Source organism: Cetorhinus maximus, chromosome 18 (assembly GCF_964194155.1).
Source record: "Cetorhinus maximus chromosome 18, sCetMax3.hap1.1, whole genome shotgun sequence".
NCBI classification, from domain to species: domain Eukaryota; kingdom Metazoa; phylum Chordata; class Chondrichthyes; order Lamniformes; family Cetorhinidae; genus Cetorhinus; species Cetorhinus maximus.
The window spans coordinates 90,328,118-90,355,688 of NC_135896.1; the positions used below are offsets into that span (position 1 = coordinate 90,328,118).

General features: G+C 42.7%; 1 protein-coding gene across 4 annotated transcripts in view; it reads right to left on the minus strand.

The window, feature by feature from the left end:
- smoc1 (SPARC related modular calcium binding 1) overlaps positions 1-27,571 on the minus strand; it is a 270,261-nt gene that overhangs the window by 7,306 nt on the left and 235,384 nt on the right. For all 4 annotated transcript variants that reach the window (XM_078563172.1, XM_078563171.1, XM_078563170.1 and 1 more), the window contains exon 12: positions 11,308-11,361. In XM_078563172.1, the coding sequence (XP_078419298.1) occupies positions 11,308-11,361 (54 nt within the window). The remainder of the gene's footprint in view (positions 1-11,307; positions 11,362-27,571) is intronic.

Below are 27,571 nucleotides of genomic sequence, written 5' to 3' on the forward strand. Positions count from 1 at the left end.
TTTAGGACTGAGATGAGGAGGATTTTCTTCACTCAGAGGGTGGTGAATCCTTGGAATTCTCTGCCCCTGGGGGCTGTGGAGGCTCAGTTATTGAGTATGTTCAGGACTGAGATCGATAGATTTCTACATATTAAAAACATTAAGGAATACGGGGATAGTGCAAGGAAATGGGGTTGAAGTAGAAGATCAGCCATGATCTCATTGAATGCCGGGGGGAGCAGGCATGAAGGGCCGAATGGCCTACTCCTGCTCCTATTTCTTATGTTCTTAAATTGGCAATTTTTCTGATGTCCTAACTGTTTCATATTTAGAGTTTTAATTCTTTATCCCTAAGCTAAGCCATATTCACACTCAATCTCCATGGCTCTGGATTTGCCGTGGCCAAATTCAACTCCAAGAGCCTGGCGAGTTTGGATTTGCAGTTTGGCTGGACTTTTTTCTTCCTGACTGCATCTCGGAGAATCAGCATTTGCCACATGCAAAGGAAGTGTTCTTCCGGGGCAGGGAGTGGAGTCCACTTCAAGCTCATTTAGAGCCAATCACACAGTTGCATTGAGAATGAGTTCAGTAGGCGATGGGACATGTGAACAAAAAGTCAAATGTCAATCTCAAAAAGCTACCACATCTTTTTAATGTTCTTCACTCTGTTGGTTTATGATAGATCTCAACGTTTGGCCCACCATGGTGATTAGTGTTCAGACAGTGATTTTTACTTTATCAAGATTGATGCTGTGAGCTCTGGAATACAAGACAGAGCCGATTAAACTATGCCAAATGCTTAAATGGACTTCTGACATAAATGTTTCCCAACCAAAGATTTTGTACTTAAAATAATTACTGAAATGCTTAACCTTTAGCTCTGGGATCTGATATCTTTAAACATGTGCCATTTTTATGTTATTCATAGCCCTTAGTGAATATGTTTCTTCATTGAGTTGATGGACACCAATTATGGGAATGCTTCACACATCCATTTCTGACACGCAGCCCGGGATTTTCATCCTTGAGGCAGGAATTGTGAGCCAGGCCATTTCCCAATGGCATAATCCTGCCTCCTGCCTGGCAGTGCCCACTCACGCTCCTGGTGGAGTGGTGCAGACAGGCTAGAGTCAGGACTGCTGCCTCCAGAAGCAGGGTGGAGGTGGGAACAGGGGCGGATGGTTAGGTGAGCCTCTGTTCACTGCGGCAGTGGTCCAGTTCTGTAAATGAGTCTTAGGCACCACAGCCCTCACCCCAATCCATTTTCCCCAGGCTCACTCATATCCTCCCATGCCCCATTAATACGTCCCATTGGCCCCTTCATTTCCCCATGCTCCTCACACTCTCCAAGACCATTCACCCATTATCCACTATGGACAGAACTCATGAGCCCTTCAATAGCATTAGGAAGTCTTTGAGATGCTCATGAAACTGTCAAAATAAATTTCAAAAACTGCAATCCTATTAACTGGTCATAAAACTGTCAAAACAAAGCCTATAGTCCACTTGAATCCATCAGTGGGACTCAGAGTTCAGCCAAGCATTCATAGTGGGATTCCAAAGTACAGCTGTATCAACAAAGTCTCACAGACTGCAGCTGAATATATTAAAACCTTTTGAAGCAATGGAGCAGATGGTAATCTTCAAAGGGCTGAACAGATGACTAGACTGTCAATCATGAAATTATTAAATTACAGGGAGAAACTGACACATTAGAATCTTAATCTCAATACTGCTGAATGCAGAAGAGCACTTTATCCATGGGACACTTCCACAATGCTGATCAATTTAATCATCACTCACCTTTTAAGAACAAAGCCCTATCATTAATTACTCTATTAAAGCCATACTTAACTTATCAGACACCATTACATTACGACGCAAAATTGTCAGCACCTTTTGAACTTAACTGTCAAAAGGTTCCGACTCCAGACTAGGCTTCCCACATGGTTCGCAACTCTTCTGAGGCGCTGTGAACCATGTCTCCTAACAAAACATTCCCGACTCCATGGAAACAGTGGGACCTCTAAAATGCCCACCCCTGCAATGGGTTAGGCAAGGGTGGGATTTCTGCGTGCGGGCTTGCTACCGACACCCTTATCCCAAAGCCCTAAAAATCCCATAGGATGGGAACGGGCCAGGAATCCAGGAAACGGGTCCTGCCCAGCATTTTAAAATCCCTCGTATCTCCAGTCCGACATGGACAGAAGCATGGAAACCTGGTCCCCAGTGTTAGCATCAAGCACTCTGAAGCCAGGTATAACATTCATTAGCCCTAACCCCCATGTTTCCCATCTGTCAGCTAACATTCTATCACTTCTACACTGTCTCTCATACTAACTATCTGAACTTTTGCAACAAGCCTTCTGAGAAACATTTTTATCATTTTGTCTTGATAATTCAAACCACTACTTCTGCTGAATTCCTTTTATCTGTATAGTCAGCTTCTTCTTCAAAATAAAAACTCTAAAATTTATTGCACATGGCTCGTGTTTAACAAATCTTGATATTCTTGATTATCCCGTTGTTTTTAAATGCTTATGAATTTGACCTCTGTTTTTACCTACAATTGACAGACTGCTAGGGCTATAATTACCTAGTATTTCATTCTCTCCCTCATTAAGCAGAGGTATCAACTTGGCTACCCCCAATCCATTTTCCCAATTTGATTATCTAATGACCAGTGGGATACCTCACATGACCTTTTCCCTTTTCTGATCCCGTTTTACTCTTTCCTGGATACCTTGCCCCTCTTGCTTTCATTTCTTCTTCCTTGTCTTGCTTTATGACTGCCTCTTGCCATATAGGGTTGCCAACTGTGATTAAATGTATTCACGGAGGTTTCATCACATGACTAGTCCCCACGTTTCAGACATCAGTCGGCCAACACATCCATCCTTGTGATGTCCTGCCTTCCTAACCCAATTAAATGATGTTTGACTGTCAGCCAAACCCCCATTTTTTTCCCTTGTTTTCAATATTTTAATAAGTGGTAAAGGGAAACGTTCAAAGAGAATGACAAAAGAAACAATCTTTTTTAATGTTCCAATTATTTTTTCTCCAGGGCTGCACACAGCAGTATCCTGGAGATTGATCTTCAATTCCTGAGGACCCCAGGCTAATCCTGGAAGGTTGGCAACCCTACTGCCATATTAACTTACATTCTCCTCGACAGTAATGAACCTAACGCTGTTCAAATTAAGTCCAGCAATCCTGTTCAGGCTACTCCAGTCCCATCTGCAGCCCTAACTTCTTAGGAATTTGAACCCTACCCTTCTCGACCCTCTGTCCAACCATGCATTTACCTTCCTTATCTTGCTAGTCTTAGTCTGACTACTGCTTTGCATGAGGCGTAAGCTTGAGATTACTGCCTGTGAAGTCATTTGTCTCTTGATTCCTAAAACTCCATTTGCAGGGCCTCAGTTTATTCCTTCCTACAGCAGAAAAATTCCTTGGCTCTTGCACTTCCAATATTACTTTGTTGGAAGGTAATTGATGCCAGAAGCATCTGAGTAATTTCCTGGCCATTTCATCGGTTTTAACATGTTCCCGATTGGGTTGGAGGACATTGACATGGTATGCGCTAGGTGTGAGGGATACAATGTTCTCAACATATTTGGCTTTTGGGCATAGGAAGTATATAATAGAAAACACTGGATGAAAAAAGACCAAGGTCCATCCAGTTTGCTGTCTACCATCCAGGTAGTTGCATGGTGCACTAATAACGGAGTTGTTGACTAATCATGGCAATCGATCACCATCAGTTGGACTGCAACAGACTCAGATATCAGCTAAGGAAAGCCCACCAGTGGTCAAAGGCCTTTGGAACTACACGCCCAAAGTCATCTTTTAATACCACTCTTGATATGCATATCATATGTTATGTCTCAAATTGCTCATATACTGTGGGCGGAGATTCATGTTGGCAATGGGGGTCCCACACATCGGTTGAAGAACCGGTGGAAACACCACATTGCTTCTCTCTGCGAGGCTCAATGCAATTACGAGATTACGAGGAAATCCAACACTTTGCCTGGACAGCGCAGCACCCCCACCCCCCCCACCCCCCTCAATCAAGCCCCCAGTAGGGCAGAAACCCCACTCCCAAGAGCTGCTGATCAATCCGAGGCCGGCCACATTCCAGTACTGGCAGTGCCACCGGGAGCAATGGCCATTGGTGGTATTATGCTCAGGCCTACATTGAGGACCACCACTGGATCTCCACATAGGGTTGAGTGTGGGCGGGATGGAGGTCACAGGGAGGGGTTTGCCAGCAAGGAGGGCGGGGATGGGGGTTGAGGAGCAAGGGCAGGGAGGTGACTCTCAGCCAAAAAGTTAAACCTAAAAATCCTTTAAATGATGAGATAAGTGTCAATTACCGACAGTCAACTTCTCTGGCATTGAAAATTTATTTTTTGTAAGTGTGGAGTCTCATGCCTTCAGGTTTAATTGTTGAAGATGTCATCTAAAATGTTGAAGTTTTTTTTACTGTTCTTTTCTACCTTTTATTTTTCTCTTAATCCAATCTTTATTTCTAACTCCTTATTTTTCATTCTGCACCTGATTTGGTACTGAGTTTACCCACTTTAATTTACACTTCCTCTCAGTCCTTGCACTGCTTATTTCTCAATCCATGAATTTGATTGCCCTATTTGGATGCCTTGGATGCATTCACTGCGTCGTTGTCAGCTCACACTTTTAGCATCTTGCCAGGTAAAAAAAAATTAAGAACTCGGGAAAGTCTAGGTAACGGCCGGTGCTATTAGATACCTGCCCCAGCAAGCGACAGCCCTACAAACTGTAAGGCCAGGTTTTTGGGAGTGATGACAGCTTCAGCTACAAGCATTACTGAAGGTATCAATAGGCAACTGGATAGGTCTATTCGATTATTGTTTTTGGGAAAGCAGCTGATTTTATTTTATTTTAAAACTTACCCTGACCATCCAAAAATTTTAGCTAGTAAAGGAAAAATGAGGAACGGAAATGTCTTCATAAACCTATTGAGATTCCATTTTCTCGCTTTTGTTATTCTATGTAATTTGCCCTCAGTGAGTTCTCCTGACACATCATGCAGAAGTGGTTGTGTCTAATTGGCAGTTTTCCAACCAGTTTCCTTACATTTGATTTATGCCCTTCAGCCCTCAGCTGCTGCTGCTGCTGCTTTATTCTGAGCCAGTCAACAAAGGGTGACAGAAAAAAAAAAGGTGTGGCGGCTACAGCATAACGAGGTTTCTGTCAGTGCGGAACGAGTGACAAGAGGTTCCTTGGAACTGGTGAGTCAGACATGAGCAGAGTCAGGCCGTCAGGCTCTAGCTGACTGCCAATCATCTTGTGGAGAAGCTTTCAATAGCAATTCAAAAGCAGAAAATGCCACAGGCGCATTTGTCTCTCCACGGTTAAGGGCTGACATTTTTTAATGTCAGGAATAGGTTTATAGGGAGGTTGAATCACACCTCCAGACAACATGAGATTGTCATGTTGTGAACCAACTAGTTGGAGATCAATTTTCAGAAGGACAGATAAACTATTGTTGCTGATTGGCATTGAGAAATTGAGCACAGGAAAGATTACTGATTACAGATGCGTTTAGGAATTCAGAAGCACACAGTTTCTCAATTTCAATGTCTTTTTTCACTTTGTCCTACTTCTAATTTTTATTTTTGTACATCTTAAATGTTGGCAGCCCAGTAATGTTTGGGTCTTATGCAAAGCCACGGATTTGCTCCATCCCAAAAGTACCTCGGTCTTGGGTGAAAATGCAGCCTCCATCAGCCCCTGAATCTCAAGTGAAATTTAGTGGCTGTGTGGCTGTCCACTCAGAAATATCTTGGGCTTGTGCGCAAGATAGAGGAAGAGAATCTGTCCACTTTGTCTGTGATTGGCACAATTGAAAACTGATCTCACTGCCTGTACCCATACCCTATTTCTATCGCCTGTATCTTACTCTGCATCAATTAGTTTATTTTCTCTTTATTCTTTCATGGGATGTGGGCATCGCTGACAAGGCCAGCATTTGTTGCCCATCCTTAATTGACCTGCATGGAGGGGATTGGCTAGGGCAGTCAAGAGTCAACTCTGTGGGAATGAAGTCACATGTAGGCTAGACAAGTTAAGGATGGCAGGGTTCCTTCCCCTAAAGGGGCATTAGTCTTTTAAATAGGCAATAGTGAACCAGATGGGTTTTTACGACAATAGTTGTCATGGCCATCACTGAGACTAGCTTTATATTCCAGATTTATTAATTGAATTTAAACTCCATCAGCTGCCATGTCCCCAGAGTATTAGCCTGAGCTTCTGGATTACTAGTCCAGTGACATTACCCATGATGCCACCATCTCTCAGGCAGAGTTATCCAATTTCCCCCAAAGCACAAAATGGTCTCTGCCTCAACCACTCCCTATGGCAAAGCATTTGGTGAACCAACAACTTTGTGTGTGAAGATTTTTATACTATCATTTCTCCTTACTCTCTGTGGTATGTTTAAATTAATGAGCTACATCATTGACTCCCCAAATCTTAAAAAAGCCTTAATTAAATCTCATAGCTTTCACTGGCCCAGTGGAATTAGTCCAAATATCTCCAGTGTCTCCTCATAGCTATAATCTCCCATCTCTGGCTTCATTCTGATGGATCTATGTGGTTTGCTTGCTATGGCTTTAATTCATTTGCTAGAATGGGATGCCAAAACAGTATGCAGTACTTTGTGGCCTAACCAAGTTAGCTGTAAAAATTTATCTTTAACCCTTTGCTCTTGTATTCTGTGCTTCTATTTATAAACTTGAAGTGTAATATCTACAAGGCCACAGATCAAGAGCTAGAAAGTGGGATCAGGCTGGATGGTTACTTGTCGGCAGGCACAGACATGATGGGCCAAATGGTCTTCTTCCATGCTGTAAATTTCTATGATTCTACAAAGTCCCAAAATGCTGCGGGCCTTTAATTTATGCCTTAATCAACCAACATACTCAGGGGTACTCACTGGAGTTATCAGCCATGTCATCAGCAGATAGCCCTTGTTGCCTAGTAACCACCCTTTGGCTTGTCATGGTGGCTCAGATACAGCTGGCACAGTGGACTGCCGCAGAATGAAGTCACCATAACTGCTGCGAGGACACTGGACACTGACCTGCCTTTGTTCACACAACAGCTGGACGCTGAAGGAGCGAAATCCCTTTTGGCTCTCATAAAGGGTGCAGCTGGCATGCAGCACCCCCAAAGCAGTCGATGGTGCCTTACGCTAGCGAAGGCACATGCCCACTCTGCCTGCTTGTCGCTGGCAAGAGGGAATGAAATGTCTTTGGCCCTCGTAAGTAGAGAGCCTCAGTGACTTCCCTTATGGAACAATGAACAACAAACTGAGAGACGTTGCAAATATCTCCAGCTCCAGCTTGGGAGTCCTTTGCATCCACGACCAATGCAGTCCTTCCCCTTCAGTTGTGACTGCAGCAGGTGGCAAATTTCAGTGACCACATCCTTACTGAAGTGCAGATGTCGCATATGTTGTTCTCCACAGAGGTTCAGGTAGGAGAATTGCTCCATGAACACCCTGGGCAAATAGGGGCCTCTTGCTAAGAGCCCTTCACCGCCCCCCCCCACCACCACCCCCACCCCACATCCTTCTCCCTCTTCCAGCCGCTTGTCCTGCTCTGTGTGGCCTCCGCTCACTCTCCAAGTCATGGTTATTCCAAGGAGAGTGTCTACTCATAAACCCAGGTCTTGGAGTAACTTGTTAATGCAGAAGCATAGAAGCCAGCAAAGTCTCCCTCAACACCTAATCCATAAGTAGCTGAAGATTCCTTTAAAAGGTACCGATGGAGTGGCCTTTCCTGTTGCTGAATGCACATTCAGCTCTGCGAGAGTAAGAGAGAGCATTTGCTGGAGCATTAAGTTCCAAAATATCACTGCTGGTGATGTCATGAACTGTCTACTCTGAACACTGCCAATGGATGTTCACTGCGTGTGGGCTAACACCTTCACTAATATGGCATCCAGTGTGATTTGCCCCACAAGTACATAGCTGTGCTGCGGACACCAATTTCTTGCCCTCACTTTCAGGAAATTATGTATTTGAGCCTTTGGTTACTGTGTTTATCATCACCCATCAGTATCTTTGTATTTAGAGTAACTCACATTCCTAATTTTTCCTCCCAAAATGCATCACACTGCAGTCCTCCACATTAAGTTGATTTCTGTCTACCCATTAAACTAACTTGTCTTTGTCCTCCTGAAGTCTCTTACTGTTTGCTGTTGGCCATGTTGTGCTCCCTGTGCCCAAGTCAAGTATTAGTGATGGTTGGGAAAGATCATCACTGGTGACCATAGATATTTAGCCACAAAGTACCTCTTAGCTTCAGCTTTGTTATTTGTAAACATTTACTTTCTTTTTAAAGTATTCACATTTCCAGTGACGCAGAGCCACTGGGTTGGACTCTGTTTTGAGAATTTCCTCCTCAGTTCTGTATAGCATGTTGACAGCTTCTTTGGAGCTGGGCTTTAAACCAGGTGGGCATATTTTTAAACTTTTAGTGATTGTTTATGAGGCCTTGTGATGCAGGACAGTGTCCCCGCCTCTGAGCCAGAACCTCCGGGTTCAAATCCCACTCCAGGGCTTGATGGCCATGGAAGGTGCCAGCTTGTAAATCCTGCCAATGTATGCCAATGGCAAGAGGAGGAGAGCTTCCTGGTGAACCATGTGATGGAAAGGGAAAATGGAACCTCTATCTTCACTATCCATTGCTCCAGACTACAACATGCATGCAAAAATGTATGATGCCACAATAACTCAGCTCCTTGCGGGGGTGGCGGGCACTCATTGGCTGGATGGCCGGTATGAATCAGATTGGTGCCAACAGCACGGGAGTTTGGTCCCCGTTCTGGGTGGGATGGATTTGGGACCTGCCTCCTTGCCCTACCCATGCTGGAGGTTGTGGTGCTATGGGTCGGGCCTACCTTTGTTCAAAGAACTGAAGAAGAAGTGATTATTTGTTACAAATCAGCAAGTGGGCTGACCCTAAAAAGCTCTTAGGCCCGGCAGGCCTGCAGCTGATGGAGGGAGTGAAGCCTGCCAATAACATGAAGTGCACTCACTGCAACAAGATTCGAGGGCAAAGGTAAGTCTGCTCTATTCTACCCTCTACAAAATGGATGATTTGAGGGCTCTGCACAACCATTTAAAGCTCCAGAGATCACTGTGAATCAATGCCTACTCCTTCAGTGGTTAATAGACATGGTAAAGTGGAAAATGCTTGTTCCGATGTCATAGGATGCTATCACTGGCAACTGAGAAGCCATAAATGCAAGATAAATTGGAAGTCATAAGTCATGCATCAGAAATCAACTGGAATTCTTTGAGGATGGAGCTAATTTTGTTGATGAAGCATATAGTTCTAAGTATATATGTTTTCATATATATATGATATACATAACGAATTAAAATTAACTGACTGAACTTAAAATTGCATTGACAATAGAAGGTAGAGTTCAGGAGAGAAAGATAACTCATGATATGTGGGGGTTGTATGACCAGATAAGTTATCCAGTGTCCCCTACTGTTCAAATCATTCAACAATGATAATGGAGGTGAACATTTCCAATGAATTCAATTAGTTAATGACACCAAACTATGTGGCCAGGTGACCTTTTTTGTTTATTCATTCATGGATGTGGACATCACTGGCTAGGCCAGCATTTATTGTCCATCTCTAATTGCCCTTGAGAAGGTGGTGGTGAGCTGCCTCCTTGAACCGCTGCAGTCCCTGTGGTGTAGGTACACCCACAGTGCTGTTAGGGAGGGAGCTCCAGGGTTTTGACCCAGCAACAGTGAAAGAATGGTGAGATATTTCCAAGTCAGGATGGTAAGTGGCTTGGAGGAGAACTTCCAGGTGATGGTGTTCCTATGCATCTGCTGCTCTTGCCCTTCTAGATGGTAGCGGTTGTGGGTTTGGAAGATGCTGTCTAAGGAGCCTTGGTGAGTTCCTGCAGTGCATCTTGTAGATGGTACACACATGGAAGGGGACATTGACAGCATTCAAACAAATCTGGACAAGTTAAGTAGATGGGTTAAGAAATAGTAGATGGTATTTAATGTGGATAAATGGGAAGTGTACACAATGGAACAGGAAGCATGAAACATCTGTACAGACTGGGTGGGTGGCAGCAACAATGGAAAAGCATTTGCTTGCAATTATCAACAGTTCAGTGAAAATATCCAATCAGTGCTGGCTTGTTAACTCAAAGGCTGCTTCAATACAGAAATGGATCTTCAGGATTCTTGATTATTAATAAATGAAAAGTATGACATCCTGGGGTAACTCATGTGTAAGGTGGCATTTGCAATAGTGGTACTGTGCAAATGTTTGGGTGTTCTCCCTCTAAAAGAACACTGATACGTTGTAATGTGTTCAAAAAGTAGTTAAATGGGGCTTTAAAATGATAAATTATGAGGAGAAGTTGGCAGATGAACTGGCCATTCGCTTCATTATGTGCAGCTTGGCTGCCTTAGACAGTAGCAACACTTCAAAAGAGATTCACTGGCTGCAAAGTGCTTTAGTAATGCCTGGAGAAAGTGAAATGGGCTGTATAAATGCAAATTAGACAGGACCCACGTTTAAGAAGAAAACTAAAATCTAGAAGAATGGAAGTGGGCATATTTGGCAGTTCAAATGGGCAGAGAGAAATGCCACCCCCACCTCCGACACCTCCACCCCCCCACCATTAGTTCAATCTGTTCCTCTTACTGGTTGACCTTCCTCTCCACAACTGGACCCCAATTGTTCAATCACCATGTCCTGACGGTTAATAACTTTCTCCCTAAAGCACTGCACCTCATCACCTCTCCCCTTTCTTTTACAAGACTTCTAAACACACCGCTCTTGAATTGTGTGTTCGCTTTCCCCTTTGTGTTCATTTGTCCTGCCTCTTGCTCACTGTTCCTTTTTCTCCCATCCTGTGTTGTGACCTGAACCGTTTTTCCACCTGACAGAGACCATATCAATGCGAGCTGATGCACCTTCATTACAAAAAGTATTGTAAACAACTAGCTCGAGGCGAATCTTTTCCTCTTCTGACTTTAGAGGGGAAAGCGTATCTTGCCCACAGTCTGCAGCAGTGCAGGGGGATTTAGTGGGAGCCACACAACCCTGAAATGCTGCGTTGCTGGAGAGGAGGAGGAGGGTGTCTTAGAATGTAGAGAAAGTGAACCTTTTTTGCTTTAATTTAGAGGATTCTACTCTGCCCCATCCTCCAGCTGCACCTGTCAATCACCCCATCCCCGGGGAGTCAGGTCCCAGTCACTAATAGTTGCAAACAGTAAGAGAAGCAAAGCCTTACTGAAAGGATTCGCTCCTTGTCTTCTTCCATTTGAGAGGCCACCAGCACTGCTACCTGTGAAGGGAAGACCAAAAGACCAAAGGTTAATTTAGTTGCCCCGACAGTGACAGAGAAACAAACATAAGCATTTAAGATTGATGATCAGAAAGGAGTGTGACCAAGTGTGGACCCCGGGCTAGCTAGAGGGGAAATCATCCAAGCTAACCCCCATAGTTGGACAACTTACAGACACTTAGATTTGCACATACAGAACTGTCAGCTGGGCAAGATACTGGAGTGACCATGGAAACCATAGCCCAGCAAATAAAAAGGCAAAGAGAAAATTGGCAGGAAAAGCAGCTGAAAACGTCGTGGCTCTCTGGGGGCAAATCATTATTCCCACCTCTTGCTCACATTTCTAAAGCAGGATTGCCAACTGTGATTAAAAATATCCCTGGAGGGTTCATCACGTGACTTGCCCCATTCTCCAGCTATCAATCGACTAACACATCTACCCTTATGATGCACTGCCTTCCTACGCCAATTGGCAAGCAAAAAGACTCATTATCCAATTGGATGATGCTTGCTTGTCAGCCAAATAGCCTTTTATCCCCCCGCCACCCCCATTTTCAATATTTTTATATCTGGTAAAGAGATTCAAAGAAAAAGAAATGAAAAATCTTTCTTCATGTCCCGATGAATCTTTCTCCAGGGTTGCGCACAGCAGTGTCCTAGAGATTGATCGTCAATCCCTGGAGACTCCAGGCCAATCCTGGAGGGTTGGCAGCCCTATTTTAAAGCCGAATGAAGGAGGCTGCGTGGGTTGGATCGAGACCCTGATGCCATGGATGAAAGGGCAAACGTGCTAGCTCAATGGGCCACCCAGTCCCTACCCCGTTTTATTCCGGGCAGTCATTTCCGGACCCTGTGTGAAGAAAAGTGGGGCCTGCTAAGATTCGCAGCATAATGATGCCTTTGCAGTTGGTAATATGCATTGCTGAGAGAAAATAAGTTCGCACTTTAGGTGAAGTGCTGCATCTTGCAAAAGCCTGTGCTGCAGCAGACCTCACAACGACTGCCGCCAGCATTCGCCTCCGGTCGTGAAGGTGTTTAGTTCGTGCTGTTCCTGACCTTTGAAAGAACTGAGCCTTTTTGCCACTTACACCAAGGGCCTACTTCGACATTTAGCATCCGATTTTACTCGGGGCATCATGTTGGTGGCGAGTTAGGGAAAATGCAACTCTCGGATAGGGGAGAAGAAGCATAAAGCGGCTTTTAAAAGAAAATTTGTTCTTGAATTCGGAATCCCAGGTGAAGGGACGTGGACCCGATCAGAGCAGGAGCACATCAAGTGAGAAAAATAAGAGTAGACGGCCAGGTCAGTTCAGAATAACAATTTGCTGATGCAGGGATTTCCTTTCAAAAGCCTACTGGAGGTGCCATTTTACAGAGGGGACATTAAACCAAAGCACCATCTGCCCTTTCAGGTGGATGTAAAAGATCCCATGGCACTATTTCAAAGCTTGGTCATCCCTGGTGTGCTGGCCCATACTTATCCCTCGATCAACATCGCTGAACAATAGATTACGTGGTCTGTATCAAGTCGCTGTTCATGGGATCTTGCTGAGCACAAACTGAATGCCTACCTCCTGCCTTACAACAGTATGTAGGCTGCAGAAGTGCTTAATTGGCTGTGAAACACTTTGGAATGTCCTGAGATTGTGAGAAGTGCTATATGAATGCAATCTTTGTCTTTGAAAATCTGGGGGAAGCACAGAGTTCTAAGGTCCCAGAAAGCCGTGAGTTAGAATTAAGATTTGATTTAGCACAGTGAGAATGCACAAAGAATGAGGACAACACAGGCACTTAACGACCTGTCATTGTCATTGAATGTCTCAATGTCATTGAAAGAAAAAGCAGCTATAATGAAGAAATCTGCACTGCAAAAGAGCTTTCTTTAACAAAATCTACAGAACTGTTTTCTTTTTCCTGTACCGAGGGCTTCTTATCTCATTTCACTGATTGGTGCACAAGCTGTGTCTACTGTTGGGAGATGACTACTAATAAAAGCCTGAAGAGTTACTTGTTTTAAAACTGGAATTGAGATGAATTCCCGTCTCTGCTTTACTCCGTGCTGCCCCAAATGTGCCAGCCTCGAATGCAACGGTGAAATTTAATTTGCATCACATACCCTCACCCTAAGTTAGGGAGAAAAAAAAACGTGGCTGAAACAATATCTAAATAAAGCCAAAACATTGCTAAGGCCAGGAACCCGGTGTCTGCAGTAATGTTCTGCTCATCCATCAAAATCACAGAGCCCTTTTTTAATCTGAAACATCCTGTACAAATCGGTCCAGTCCACCACATTCTAAGATGTTTCTTGATCACTACGTGTAAAAGAATGTCAGTTTACTTTGTGGCCCGTTTATAGCACTTGACCATCTAGTCATCTGTTAAATTTGTGTTAGCGTGTAAACGAGCATTTTGAAACACCTTTTAATGGAACATTTGGATTCTGTGATCTCGTTAGCTGTTGGAAGCCAACATATTTGTCAGGGAAAGGAATGCTGATGATTAGCCCTGCCAGAGCTTATTTTATGTACCACTGTGCCATGCCACTACCTTGTAAGGTGTGCAGTTCTTTAGGGCAATTTGACACTTGGCAAGTTCTGCACACAAGTGCAAAGGAAAGGTCATTTCCTGTATGCAGGTCAAAGTAGATTCTAAATCACTCTGGGTTATCTGCATGCACCTCTGAGCATTCTGTCCAGCGGGAAATTGGCAAGAGGCCTGTGTTCCATCTCTGGGATGAAAGAAAGGAATAAAGAAAGCTTAAAAAGCTGGACTGGTCATTAATAGTTCAGAACTCCAAAATTACAGACTTCACGATGAAGTAATATGTGTTTGAATTCTTAGCTGAGCGCGTGAGTTCAAGTAGCTTTGCTTACTTAGAAGAATTATTACTTAAAGGTAAATCTTAGTTCCATATATTTTTGGTTGAGCAAAGTCTTGATTTTAAAAGTCCATCCTTGCTTTCAAATCCTTCCACGGCCTTGTCCCTTTCTATCTCTGTAACCTCATCCAGCCCTACAACCCTCCAAGACATCTATGCTCCTCTGGTTCTGATCTCTTGAGAGCCCCAATTTTAATTGCTCCAATTGGAGGCTGTGCCTACAATGCCTAGTCTCCAAGCTCTGGAATACCTTCCCTACACCTCTCTGCCTCTCTACCTCGAGATAGGATTAACTATGCAGCAAGATAGGATTAATGGATGACCTCATAGTCCTAGGTAGCAGAGATCATAATATGATTGAATTTTACATTCAGTTTGAGGGAGAGAAGAGTGGGTCCAAGACTAGTATTTTAAACTTAAATAAGGACAATTATGAGGACATGAAAGCACAGCTAGCTAAAGTGAACTGGCAAGTTAGGTTAAGGGATTGATCAGTAGAGATGCAGTGGCAGACATTTAAGAGGATATTTCAGAATACACAGGATAAACATATTCCAACAAGAAAGAAAACATCCAAGGAGAGGACCCACCATCTGTGGTTAACTAAAAAAAGTTAAAGATAGTACCAAACTTAAAGAAAAAGCATATAATTGCAGAAATATCGTTGGCAGGTCAGAGGATTGGACAGAATATAAAAAACAGCACAGAATGACCAATAGATTGATAAAGAAGGAAAAATTAGAGTACAAGAGAAATATAAAGACAAATAAGTAGGAGCTTCTATAGATATTTAAAAAAGAAAAGTTAACAAAGTGAGTGTTGGTCCTATAGAAAGTGAGTCTGGGGAATTAATAATGAAAATAAGCAGATGGCAGATGAATTGAACTGGTATTTTGCATCGATTTTCATTATAGAAAATACAAGTAACATCCCAGAAATAGCTGTAAATCAGGAAATGGAAGGGAGGGAGGAACTCAGGAAAATTACAATCAACAGGAAAGTAGTACTGAGAAAATTATGGGATCTGCTGGCTGACAAGTCCCAGGATCCTGATGAACTTCACCCTAGGGTCTTAAAAGAAGTGGCTAGTGAGATAGCTGATGCATTGGTTTTAATTTTCCAAAATTCCCTAGATTCGAGAATGGTTCCAATAGACTGAAAAATAGAGAACAATTCCTTATTCAAAAAGGGAGACATGCAGAAAGCAGGAAACTACAGGGCTGCTAGCTTAACACCTGTCATAGGGAAAATGTTAGAAGCTATTATTAAAGACATTATAACAGGGCACTTGGAAAAATTCAGGGTAAGCGGGCCAAGTCAACATGGTTTTGTGAAAGGGAAATCATGTTTAGCCAATTTATTGGAGTTCTTTGATGAAGTAACATATGCCGTGGATAAAGGAGAACTGGTGGAGGTACTGCATTTAGATTTCCAGAAGACATTTGATAAGGTGCCACATCAAAGGTTATTGCAAAAAATAAAAGCTCATGGTGCATGGGGTAGCATACTAGAAGATTGGCTAGCTACAGAAAACAGGGGGTAGGCATAAATGAGCATTTTTCTGGTTGGCAGGATGTAATGAGCGGTGTGCCACAGGGATCAGTGCTGGGGCCTCAACATTTTACAATTTATATCAATGACATGGATGAAGGGACCGAAGGTATGGTTGCTAAATTTGCTGAGCTCTGAGCTGCAGAGGGATCTAGGTGTCCTAGTGCATGAATTGCAAAAGGCTAGCATGCAGGTACAGCAAGTAATTAGGAAAGCTAATAGAATGTTATCATTTATTGCGAGAGGAATTGAATACAAAAGTAAGGAGGTTATGCTTCAGTTGTAAAGGGCATTGGTGAGACCACATCTGGAATACTGTGTACAGTATTGGCCTCCTTATTTAAGGAAGGATGCAAATGTGTTGGAAGCAGATCAGAGAAGGTCTACTAGACTAATACCTTGTTTTATGAGGAAAGGTTGGACAGGCTATGCCTGAATTCACTGAAGTTTAGAAGCGACATGATTGAAACATATAAGATCCTGAGGGGTCTTGACAGGGTCGATGTGGAGAAGATTCTTCCTCTATTGGGAGAATTTAGTACTAGGGGCCACTGTTTAAAAATAAGGCGTCGCCCACTTAGGACAGAGATGAGGAGAATTTCTTTTTCAGAGGGTTGTGAGTCTTTGGAACTCTCTTCCTCAAAAGACATTGGAAGCAGAGTCTTTGAATGTTTTTAAGACAAAGCTAGATATATTCTTGATAAACAAAGGGGTGAAAGGCTATTGGGGGTAGGTGGAAATGTGGAGATGAGGTTACAATCAGATCAGCCATGATCTTGCTGAATCATGGAGCAGGCTTGAGTGGCCTACTCCTCCTAGTTCGTATGTTCATACCTTGCTATTCTCCTTTGACACGCCTTAAAACTCACCTCTTTGACCAAGCTTTCAGTCATCTCACCTGATATCTCCTTTTGTGGCTTGGTGTCATACCTTGTTTTATAATGCTCCTGTCAAAGACCTTGGGATGTTTCATTACATTAAAGGTGCTATACAAATATACGTTGTTGTTGTTATTGTTGGTTGGAAAGCTTCAACTGCTCCACAATGTACCAGTAGAAACAAGTCAATTTGTTTTGTTTTGAGGATAGCTTTGCGAATTCAGTACTTCTACCGACATGCAAATTATTATTTAGCACATATTGGCATATTTTGGCATATTGCCTGTTCCCCATATTCCTGTTTTCCATACCTCTTCTCTCTTTAAGGTGGTGGATCATGCTGAGACAACACAGCTCCATCAGTGATGGTAACCCTACAGTAGCTGGTAGAGCGTTAACAGACTATTTGATATTATAATTTGACCATAAGGGCTGTTGAAGGCCAAACAAGCCAAGTCCAAACCTGTCTGCCACCCAACCCACCCCCCAACATCAAACACATCCATCTCCAAAACCATGATGAGTGATCAGGAGCAGGACTAATGACTGCTTGCTCCCTGACCCATCCAGTCTGGGAGCACTGAGGCCAGATGCAGCACCCACACCATCACCTTAGCTGATTCAGTAAAGAGAAGAGATTGAACCTGGACCTTCCTGGCCTGTAGCATTAAGACAAATTCTAAATCTACACAATTTCGGTCCAACAACAAAGTCAAGTAATCAAAAATCTATATTGAGATAAATTGGTGGAGCTCGGAGGTTACAAATCACCCAGAAAAAAGGCAGGAGGGGGAGGGAATGGACAACATTCTGAGTCACACCAATATCCGTATTGTTGTATACAGCGCTGAGAAAAGATTAACATGTGGACTCACAGCCAGCAGCCATTATTGATCTAACTTTATTTACACTTCCTCAGCAGAGCAGGTAGTAGAGAGGGCAGTACAACAAAATGCCCAGATCTTGCAATATACTACACTCCCTCCCTACTTAGAAAAACAAATTATACATTAAAATGTAAAATGGTGCATGTACATAATTTCCCAAAATATATGTTTAAACCAATATCAACAACATCTGAAATTTAACAGCTGGGTTACATACTTGTGTTTACACTAATCATAACCAAACCACATATGATCAATACTACCAGAGTAATTTACATGTAACAAAATTATTTTTCTTTAACACCAGCACGTGTTTAACAAAAATATCATAATTTGACAAGAAATAATGAAAAGAACAACTTTTTTTCTTCTTCTTTCCTACATACTGTCAATTAGCTTATCTGGCTTCTTTCTCTTTCTATCTGTGTGTCTGCTTCCATTTTCATTAACTTGACTTTGCTCTCTCAACATCTCTGACTGTGTCAACCCTGAACTTTGACTACCAATTGCACTTAATGGTTGGGACTGTGACATTGATCAATCTGTCTTAATCAAAGACACTGACTCACTTTGCTTTACCGATGGATTCTGTAATATCGGCAAACTTTCAGTTCTTTTTGGCTTTCGCTTTGGGCTGTAGGAGGAATTTGGACTACAGAAAGTTTCTCATGCTCTCCTTTTGTCAGATTTGCTCTTTCTAGCAGATGATTTTCATGCCAATAATGGAGCCTCTCTCCAATCTTCACTAGATATATGAATGCATCTAGTCTCTTTACAACAACTCCATTCACATACTTCTAATCACCTCAGCGATTTTTCACCATGACCTTCTGACTAGCACTGAACTTTCTAAGTTTCATGCCTGGCAGATCATGACTCATCCTCAGTTTTTCTTACTTTTCTATTTTCTATTTCTATTATCTATTCAATAAGAGACGTGCGATCAATGAGTGGAGACTTCAGCCTGAGTGAGACAGTGAATATATTTGGGAATTTGGTTCAAGTGGGAATTCAGTGCATAGGGGAAACGAGGTGCTGTAGGTAAGGTTTACTGCAAGAAGGGCAACTTAGAATAGAGTGTTGGGAGTTTGGTAATTAAGGGAGTGAGGGAAGGAAGAGAAAGAGATGCTCTTTGCTTTCTGCTTTCTAACTTCCTCAGCCTTCAGAAGGTGGCCATACTCTGCTACAGGAGAATAAGCTAGTTATTTGGTGAGTATCTGGTAAGTGACTAAGGTTTATTTTATTCCTAAAGTTCAAAATAGTCTAGCAACTGGTGGTAAGGTTAATAAAATATATAAAAACAAAAGCAAAATATAAAACTCAATAAAAGAATTAAACAGTTAGTTATAACACATTAAGGATGTCAGGACAGGTGATGTGTCACAGCTGCAGCATGTGGGAGTTCCTGGAATCCAGTCTGATCCAGGGTAAACACGTCTGCAGTAAGTGGACTATTACCTGAGCCACGTGAAAATTGGCATAGGGCAAATCAGATTAGGGAGATTAATGTGTGGCTCAAAGGCTGGTGTGGGAGAAGTGGTTTCTGGTTCATGGGGCACTGGCACCAGTACTGGGGAAAGTGGGATCTGTACCGTTGGGATGGTCTGCACCCAAACCGTGCTGGCACCAGTGTTCTTGCGAGTCACAGGACTAGGCAAGTAGAGAGTGTTTTTAATTAAAGAGTGGGGGCGAGAGATCAAATTTGGGAAGATGTGGTAATCCAAAGAGTAGAGACAAGGGAAAATCTAAAGGTATTATACCGGGAAATGAAAAACAGACCATGACGGGAAGGGATAGAGAGTATAAATCTAACAGTAAATCAACAGATGAAACTAGAAGTTATAAAAAGAATAAAAGGATAAAACTAAAAGCTCTGTAACTGAATGCATGTAGCATTCGAAACAAAACAAATGAACTGAGAGCACACATAGAAATAAATAATTACAATTTGATAACCATTACAGAGACATGGCTGCTGAGGAGGTCATGGATTGGGGCCTGAATATTGAAGGGTAGACGATATTTGGTTAGGACAGGAAGTGAGGAAAAGGTGGATAGTCGGCTCTGTTAGTTAATGATGGTATTAGCATAATAGAGAGGGATGGCCTAAGTTCAGGAAACCAGGATGTGGAAACAGTTTGGGTAGAGATGAGAAATGGTAAAGCAAGAAGTCACTTATGGGAATTGTGTACAGGCCTCCTAAGAGTAACCGTATGGTAGGATTGAGCATAAAGGAAAAAATAATTTGAGCTTGTCAGAAATGCACGGCGATAATCATGGGAGATTTTAATTTACATATAGACTGGAAAAGTCAGATGGGGGCAAAGATAGCTTAGATGAGGAATACATTTTCGGGATTGTTTCTTGGAACAGCATGTTCTGGAGCCAACCAGAGAGCAGGTTATACTAGACCTGGTATTGTGCAATGAGAGCAGAGTAATTAATGATCTCATAGTGAAGGCACTCTTATGTATCAGTGACCATAATATGATTGAATTTTGCATTCAGTTTGAGGGAGAGAGGAGTGGGTCTGAGTTTTTAAACTTAAATAAGAGCAATTATGAGGGAATGAAAGCTGAGACGGCGAAAGTGAGTTGGCAAATTGGGTTAAGGGATAGGTGAATATAGATGCCGTGGCTAATATTTAAGGGGATTTTCAGAATGCATAGAATAGAATTCCAACAAGTAAGAAAAAGTCCAAGGGATGGACACATCACCTATGGTTGACTAGAAAGGTTAAAGAATGTATCAAACTTAAAGAAAAAGCATATAATTGTGCAAAGATAGGTGGAAGGCCAGAAGATTGGACAGGATATAAGGAACAGGAAAGAATGACTAAAAGACTAACAGGAGGGAAAAATTAGAGTATGAGAGAAGGCTAGCCAGAAATATAAAAACAGATAGTAAGAGTTTTTATAAATATTTTAAAAAGAAAAGAGTTAACAAAGTGAGCGTTGGTCCTCTAGAAAAGTTTGGAGAATTGATAATGGAAAACAAGGTGATGGCAGATGAATTGAACAGGTGTTTTGCATCAGTTTTCACTATAGAGGATACAAATAACATCCCAGAAGCAGCTATAAATCAGGAAATGGAAGTGGAGAAGGAAGTCAGGAAAATTGAGTAAATTGTTGGAGCTGCAACTGACAAGAGCCTGGGTTCTGATGGATTTCATCCGAGGGTCTTAAAAGAAATGTCCAGTGAGATAGTTGATGTATTGACTTTAATTTTCCAAAACTCCCTAGGTTCGGGGAAGGTCCCATTAGATTGGAAGATAGCAAATGTAACTCCATTATTCAAAAAGGGAGACAAAAAGTGGGAAGCTACAGACCAGTTAGCTTAACATCTGTCATAGGGAAAATGTTAGAAGCTAATATTAAAGAAGTTACAGCAGGGCACTTGGATGAGCTCAAGGTCGTCAGACAGAGTCAATATGGTTTGTGAAAGGGAAATAGGGTTTAAGCAACTCATTGGAGTCCTTTGAGAAAATAACATGTGCTGTGGTTAAAGGGGAGCCAATGGATGTACTGTACTTAGATTTCCAAAAGGCATTTGTTAAAGGGTCACATCAAAGGTTATTGCGGAAAATAAAAGCTCATGGTATAGTGGGTAACATATTGGTATGGATGGAAGATTGGTTGGCTAACAGGAAGCAGAGAGTAGGCACAAATGGGTCTTTTTCAGGTTAGCAAGCTGTAATGAGTGGTGTGCCACAGAGATCAGTGCTGGGACCTCAACTGTTTACAATTTTTATAAAAGATTTGGATGAAGGGATTGAAGTGATGGTTGCCAAATTTGCTGATGACACAAAGATAGGTAGGAAAGTAAGTTGTGAAGAGGACATAAGGAGGTTACAAACAGGTATAGACAGGTTAAGTGAGTGGGCAAAGACCTGGCAGATAGCGTTTAATAAGGGAAAATGTGAAATTGTCCACTTTGGCAGGAGGAATAACAGAGAAGCATATTATCTAAATGGCGAGAGATTGCAGAGCTCTGAGGTGTAGGGGGATCTGGGTGTCTTAGTGCATGAATCGCAAAAGGTTAGTATGCAAGTACAGCAAGTAATTAGGAAAGCTAATAGAATGCTATCAGCGAGGTGAATTAATTACAAAAGTAGGGAGGTTATGCTTCAGTTGTACAGGGCATTGGTGAGACCACATTTGGAGTACTGTGTACAGTATTGGTCACCTTATTTAAGGAAGGATGTAAATGCATTGGAAGCAGTTCAGAGAAGGTTTACCTGGAATGGGTAGGTTGTCTTATGAGGAAAGGTTGGACAGACTAGGCTTGTATCTGCTGGAGTTTAGAAGAGTAAGAGGCGACTTGATTTAAACATACAGGCCAGGATTTCCTGGTCGGCAAGCGGGGGGTGGGGCCCGCTCGTCAACCTGTAAAATGACACGGGATGACATCGGGCGGAACTCCCGATTTCACCGCGCCCCATTTAAATTTTCCAGTAGGCAGGGGCTCAGCAGAATCAGCTGTGCACCCACCGACCTGTCAATGGCCAATTGAGGCCACTGACAGAGTCATTAAACTAATTAATGGACCTGCCCGTCCAACCTTAAGGTTGGTGGGCAGGCCGGGAGCCCTGGCGGGCATTAGAAAAAGCATGAAACCTCATCCACGGGCGGGATGAGGTTTCATGTAGGTTTTAAAAAATGTAATTAAGGTGTATTTAAAAGTGATGGACATGTCCCAACTCATGTGACAGTGTCACATGAGGGAACATGTCAGGGAAATTTTTTTTCTCTATTCTTCCGATTTTTTATTGTGGAGCCGATCTCCCTGAAGCAGCACTTAGCCTCAGGGAGATGAGTGTGATCTTTCGTGTGCATGCGTGAAAGAGCGCACTCTCAGCTCAGGGAATCCCTCCCCCACCTGCACAGGGAGCGCCTAGCGCTTCCTGGTGGATGTCACGCTGGGTGGGCCTTAATTGGCCGCCCACGTAAAATAGCGGCACACCCCCAATTGGGGGCGCCAATCAGAGGCACACCGCCGCACGCCCACTCTTAAACATCCCCCCCAACGGTGGGAAAATTCTGCCCATAAGATCCTGAGGGGTCTTGACAGGGTGGATGCGGAGAGGATGTTTCCTCTTGTGGGAGAATCTAGAACTACGGGGTCATTGTTTAAAAATAAGGTGTCACCCATTTAAAACAGAGGTGAGGCAATTATTTTTCTCTCAGAGGGTCGTTAGTCTTTGGAACTCCCTTCCTGGAAAGGTGGTGGAAGCAGAGCCTTTGAATATTTTTAAAGGCAGAGGTGGATAGATTCTTGGTAAGCAAGGGGGTGATAGGTTTTCGGGGGTAGGTGAGATGCAGATTTCAGGTTACTTTCAGGTCAGTCCTGATCTTGTTAAATGGTGGAACAGGCTCGAGGGGCTGAATGGCCTACTCCTGCTCCTTGTTTACATATTCGTATGTATTGATGTCAGGCTTAAGCAAACTAAACCTTGTCCCGGGAGTATGTTTAAACACTAACTCATAAGGTGAGCAATCTGTTGTAGACTGTGGGGTTATTCTGTAAGAGAACAGAAAGTTGTCTACCTTGTGTCGAAGAGAAAAACGAACATTACTGCCTAGCTTGTCACCCAGCAAATACTTCTGTAAAGACCCCTTCACAATCTGCACCACTTCTTCCTGCAGCACCATTCGATGTTGGGTGATATGCCAGTATTAGCGTGTGTTTTGCTCCATTTTACTCAGAAATATTTCAGACTCTTCTGATGTAAGAACAACTTTGCAAAGCCTCAACGGTTTTGGCACTTGGGCATTGGCTCAAAATTTGTCCACTTGCTGTGACAATTGACTTTCGCTTCAAAGAAATCAACATGTACTCGCTCCCATGGTTTTCTTATGTTTGCCCATGGAATGAAAGGAACCTGATTGGATCGTTTCTCATTCTGAGATAGACTTCACAACTTTTCATCAACTCTTCAATATACCTACCTGCCTTTGGATACCAAAAATAGCTTCTTGCTACTGTTTTCATACGGAGAATCCCTGTGCGCTCTTAATGAAGTTCCTCTAACAATCCCTCTCTAAACTTTTGCAGAATAATGACTCTTAAACCCCATCGGAGGCAGCCTCAGTTTATTTCTACGTGTTGAATACCCCTGCAATTTTCTCATTATCACACTCTTCAGGCCAGCCATTCAGGACATAACTGAGCACTTTACTGAGCACCACATCTCTAGCACATTTCTTCACTGATTTTTCTGGCAGACACTGGCATGTCATTTGTGCATGCAAAGTAATTCACGGGTAACTCAGTAGCTAAGATTGGATCAGTCTTCACCACCGTGAAGTACCACTTGTACTTTTTAACTTTGATGCCATACTCTTGAAGTCAATCTAGGACTTTGCTCAACCTTACAAAGTGCTCTTTCTATGTCTTCTGCTAATTAGAATGTCTTTTATCCCACTCCTTTTATCCCACTTAGTACCTGATCCATGATGCTCTGGAACATTGCGGGGGGGAGTAGACACCCCAATTAGTAACCTTTTGTACTGAGACAGCCCTTTGTGTGTATGAATGGGAAGGAGTTCCTTGCTCTTGTCAGCTAATTCTAATTGCAAATGTGCATTTGACAATCCTACCTTACCGAACAGCTTTCCATTGGCTAAATTAGAAAACAAATCTTCACTGGTAGGGAATGGGCAAGCATTGCTCTCAATCACCTTGTTTTCCATTTACTTATAATCTCCACAAATCTGAATACATCTGCTTTTTGAACGACCACAATGGGTGCAGTCCAGTCAATGCTCTTCATGTTCTTAATTGCCCCTGTTCTTTCTAATCTAACCAAATCTTTACTGATTGTTTCTAGCTCTGCATATGGCACTGGCCTTTGCAAAATGTCAGCTGTGCATTGTCCTTTACCTTGACTTTGGCCTTGCGATGACTAGTTTTATCATTTTTTCCCCCTTGCTTAAAGACCACTTTGTGCTCTCTTAGCACTTACTCAATGTCAAACATGCTCTTACTGATTCCTACTGTAAATAACTCGGCCAAGTTTATCCATATCTTCTTAAACCAATTCCTTCCCATCAGGGAGATTTTGTTCCAACGTCCTCCCATCAATGGCAAGTAATAGGAAGTATCATCATATTCCACCCCAACAGTAACTTCACCTCACAACGGAATAGTGTTATTGGAGTAACTAGTCAGTTTCACACCAGTTCTGCATAAGGGGAATGTGACATAGAGACCTGTTGTTCTCTCCTTCTGAGATAACAGACACTGCTGTAGCTATATTAATGATGAAAGTAAACTGTGAATCTTGGACTTTCAATTCTACAGTGGACGCTGGAATTATATCTTCATCCCTATTATTCTCATGTTCCATGTGCTGTTTCTCTTGCTTTCTGAATGAGTGCAACTCTTGATCTTCCTGCTCAATAATATCGACTTCTGTTTCCATATCTATCATTTGTGCATTCAAGGACTTCCAAACTCCTGAACTCGCTTTAGATCTACCATGACCATGACCCGGTACATGCCTGCAACCTGGAGCTTTACCACAACCTGGAGCTTTACTGTTTCCTCTAGTCCTGCATGCAGTCTGGATATAACTAGCTTTCACACAGTCGTAGCACTTTGACTGGAAATATTTGCATTTATTTGGCTTGTGGCTTCCACGGCAATGGTAGCATCTCAATTTCTGACTCTGAGACTATGAACTTGCCTGCTGTGGCCTGGATCTTGCTGAAATCCCATGGACCTCCCCTGATAGCTCAAGAAGTGAACTCATTTACAAATTGCAGCTATCTCTTTCTGCCAATTCCATGGCCATGATCACATCAGAGGCCCTCCTTCCATATCAGCTAATTACTCAAAGGTTTGCCCTGGGTTAAATTCTTCTTTAGACTTCCTACAAACGTGTCTCTACGGTCGATTTCTAAGTTTGCACCGTACTCACAGCAGCAAGAGAGTCTCTTTAACTCGAGAATGTAATCTGCAACAGTCTCACTTGGCAACTGCTTCCTTTGATGGAATATAACTCTTAGTGCAATTTCATTCTTAGTCGTACCATAATATGAATCCAGTATTTCATTAATTTCACAATATTCCATGGTACTGTAGTCCTGTGGCTAACATTGGTTGACACTGCTTCAAAAGCATCTGGCCCCATCATGGTGAGGAAAACATTTACTTTATCCTCATCTCCTATTTTATTCAGTTTCAGCCAATTGTTTAACATTTGTTTGTAATTACCCCAGCCCTCTTTGTCTGGGTTGAATTCCCCCATCATCCCCAAAGAAGACTTCAGTGCCACCTTTTCAATCAGGTGTGTTTACCTGAATACGATGTGCAAATGGAGCAATCTTTCAAACTGCTCAAACTTCCTCAACATCAACTTTAGGGGCAGAATTTTACCACAGCGGGATTTTACGTTCCCGCTGTCGTCAACGGGGTTTATAACTGCCCGCCGCATTTTACGGTACCATTTCGGTGAGGACGGGGCTGTAAAATGCAGCGGGCAGTTATAAATCCCATTGACAACAGCGGGAACGTAAAATCCCACTGTCGTAAAATTCTGCCCTAGGAGTTCCAAAAACGTGTCACAATGTTTTTCAGTCCTTAATCTCGCAAATGAAATGTGAAAGAAAATTCCATCCCGCCATCTTTTTTGCTGTGTGTTGCACTGAGAAAAGACTAACATGTGGGCTCACTGCCGGTAGCCATTATTAAACTAACTTTATTTACACCTCCCCAACAGAGAGGGCAATATACCAAAATGCTCAGATCTTGCAATTTACAACACCTGCCTTCCTGCTTAGCAACTACAAAGGCTTCAAATGACGCCAATGATTGGGAATATTCATGCATTTAATTGGACATAGAATCCCTAAGGCTCATGTGGAGAAATTGCAGCTAAAGCTAACAGGGTATTGGGTGGTATTAATAGAACCATTCAGTATTAATCAAAGGACGTCATTTTAAAATTATACAGCTCTCTGGTCAGACTACATCTGGGCCACTGTGCTCACTTTTAATCACCCTCACATGTGTGATACAGTGGCCTTGAATAAGATCTCGAGGAGACCTACAAGAATGATTCCTGGTATAAAGAACACTGGCTTCTCAGGTAGGCTCAAGGATCTTGGGTTACTTACAGGAACAAAGACTTAAGATGAGCCCTGATAAAATAATTATAGGGCTGGATAGTGTCCCTGTTGATGGATTATTCCAGTTTAATAGAGTAGGGAGGACCAGGGAACCATGAGTTTAAACAATGCAGGAGGAGGAATAAATTGCATATTATTCATTGGCTCTCCTTTGCCTAGAGAATAATGAGCCTCTGTAACGCATTGTTGGCTGGTTACTCTCTGCATTCTATCAAGTGGGAGCTGGACGGTTCTTGTCTGGGGCAGAGGTCACATAATTTAGAGCGTAAATGACTTATAGATAACACTTAGCCCATGTGATCTCTTGGTCTGGTTTTGGAAAAAGAAGCAATGGAGACATGAGGAGAAACTTTTTACGCAGCCAGTGGTTAAGATCTGGAATTTGCTGCCTGGGAGTGCGATGGGGATAGGTTCAATCGAGGCATTCAAAAGGGAATTGGATAATTATCTGAAAAGGAAGAATGTGCAGGTTTACGGGAAGAAGACAGAGGACTGGCACGAGGTGCATTGCCCATTTGGAGACCTCGCCCAGACAGGAAAGGCAGTATGGCCTCCACCTGTGCTATAACATTTCTGTGATTACGGGCAGAATTCTCAGGTCGGCGGGGCCCGCTCGCCGATGCGCGGTGATGTCAGGTGGGCAAAATTTAGATTTTCAGTTTGGCGGGCGTGCAGCCAACTGCCAAAGGCCTATTAAGGCCATTTAAATAATAATTAATTCAATTAACTGAGCTGCCCGTCCAACCTTAAGGTTGTCGGGCAGGCAAAGAGCCCAGGCGGCCTTCGTATTTTTCATGAAACCTCATCCACGGGCGGGATGAGGTTTCATGAAGTGTTTTAAAAGTCAATAAAAAGTCTTAAAATAAATTCTTTCACATGTCCCAG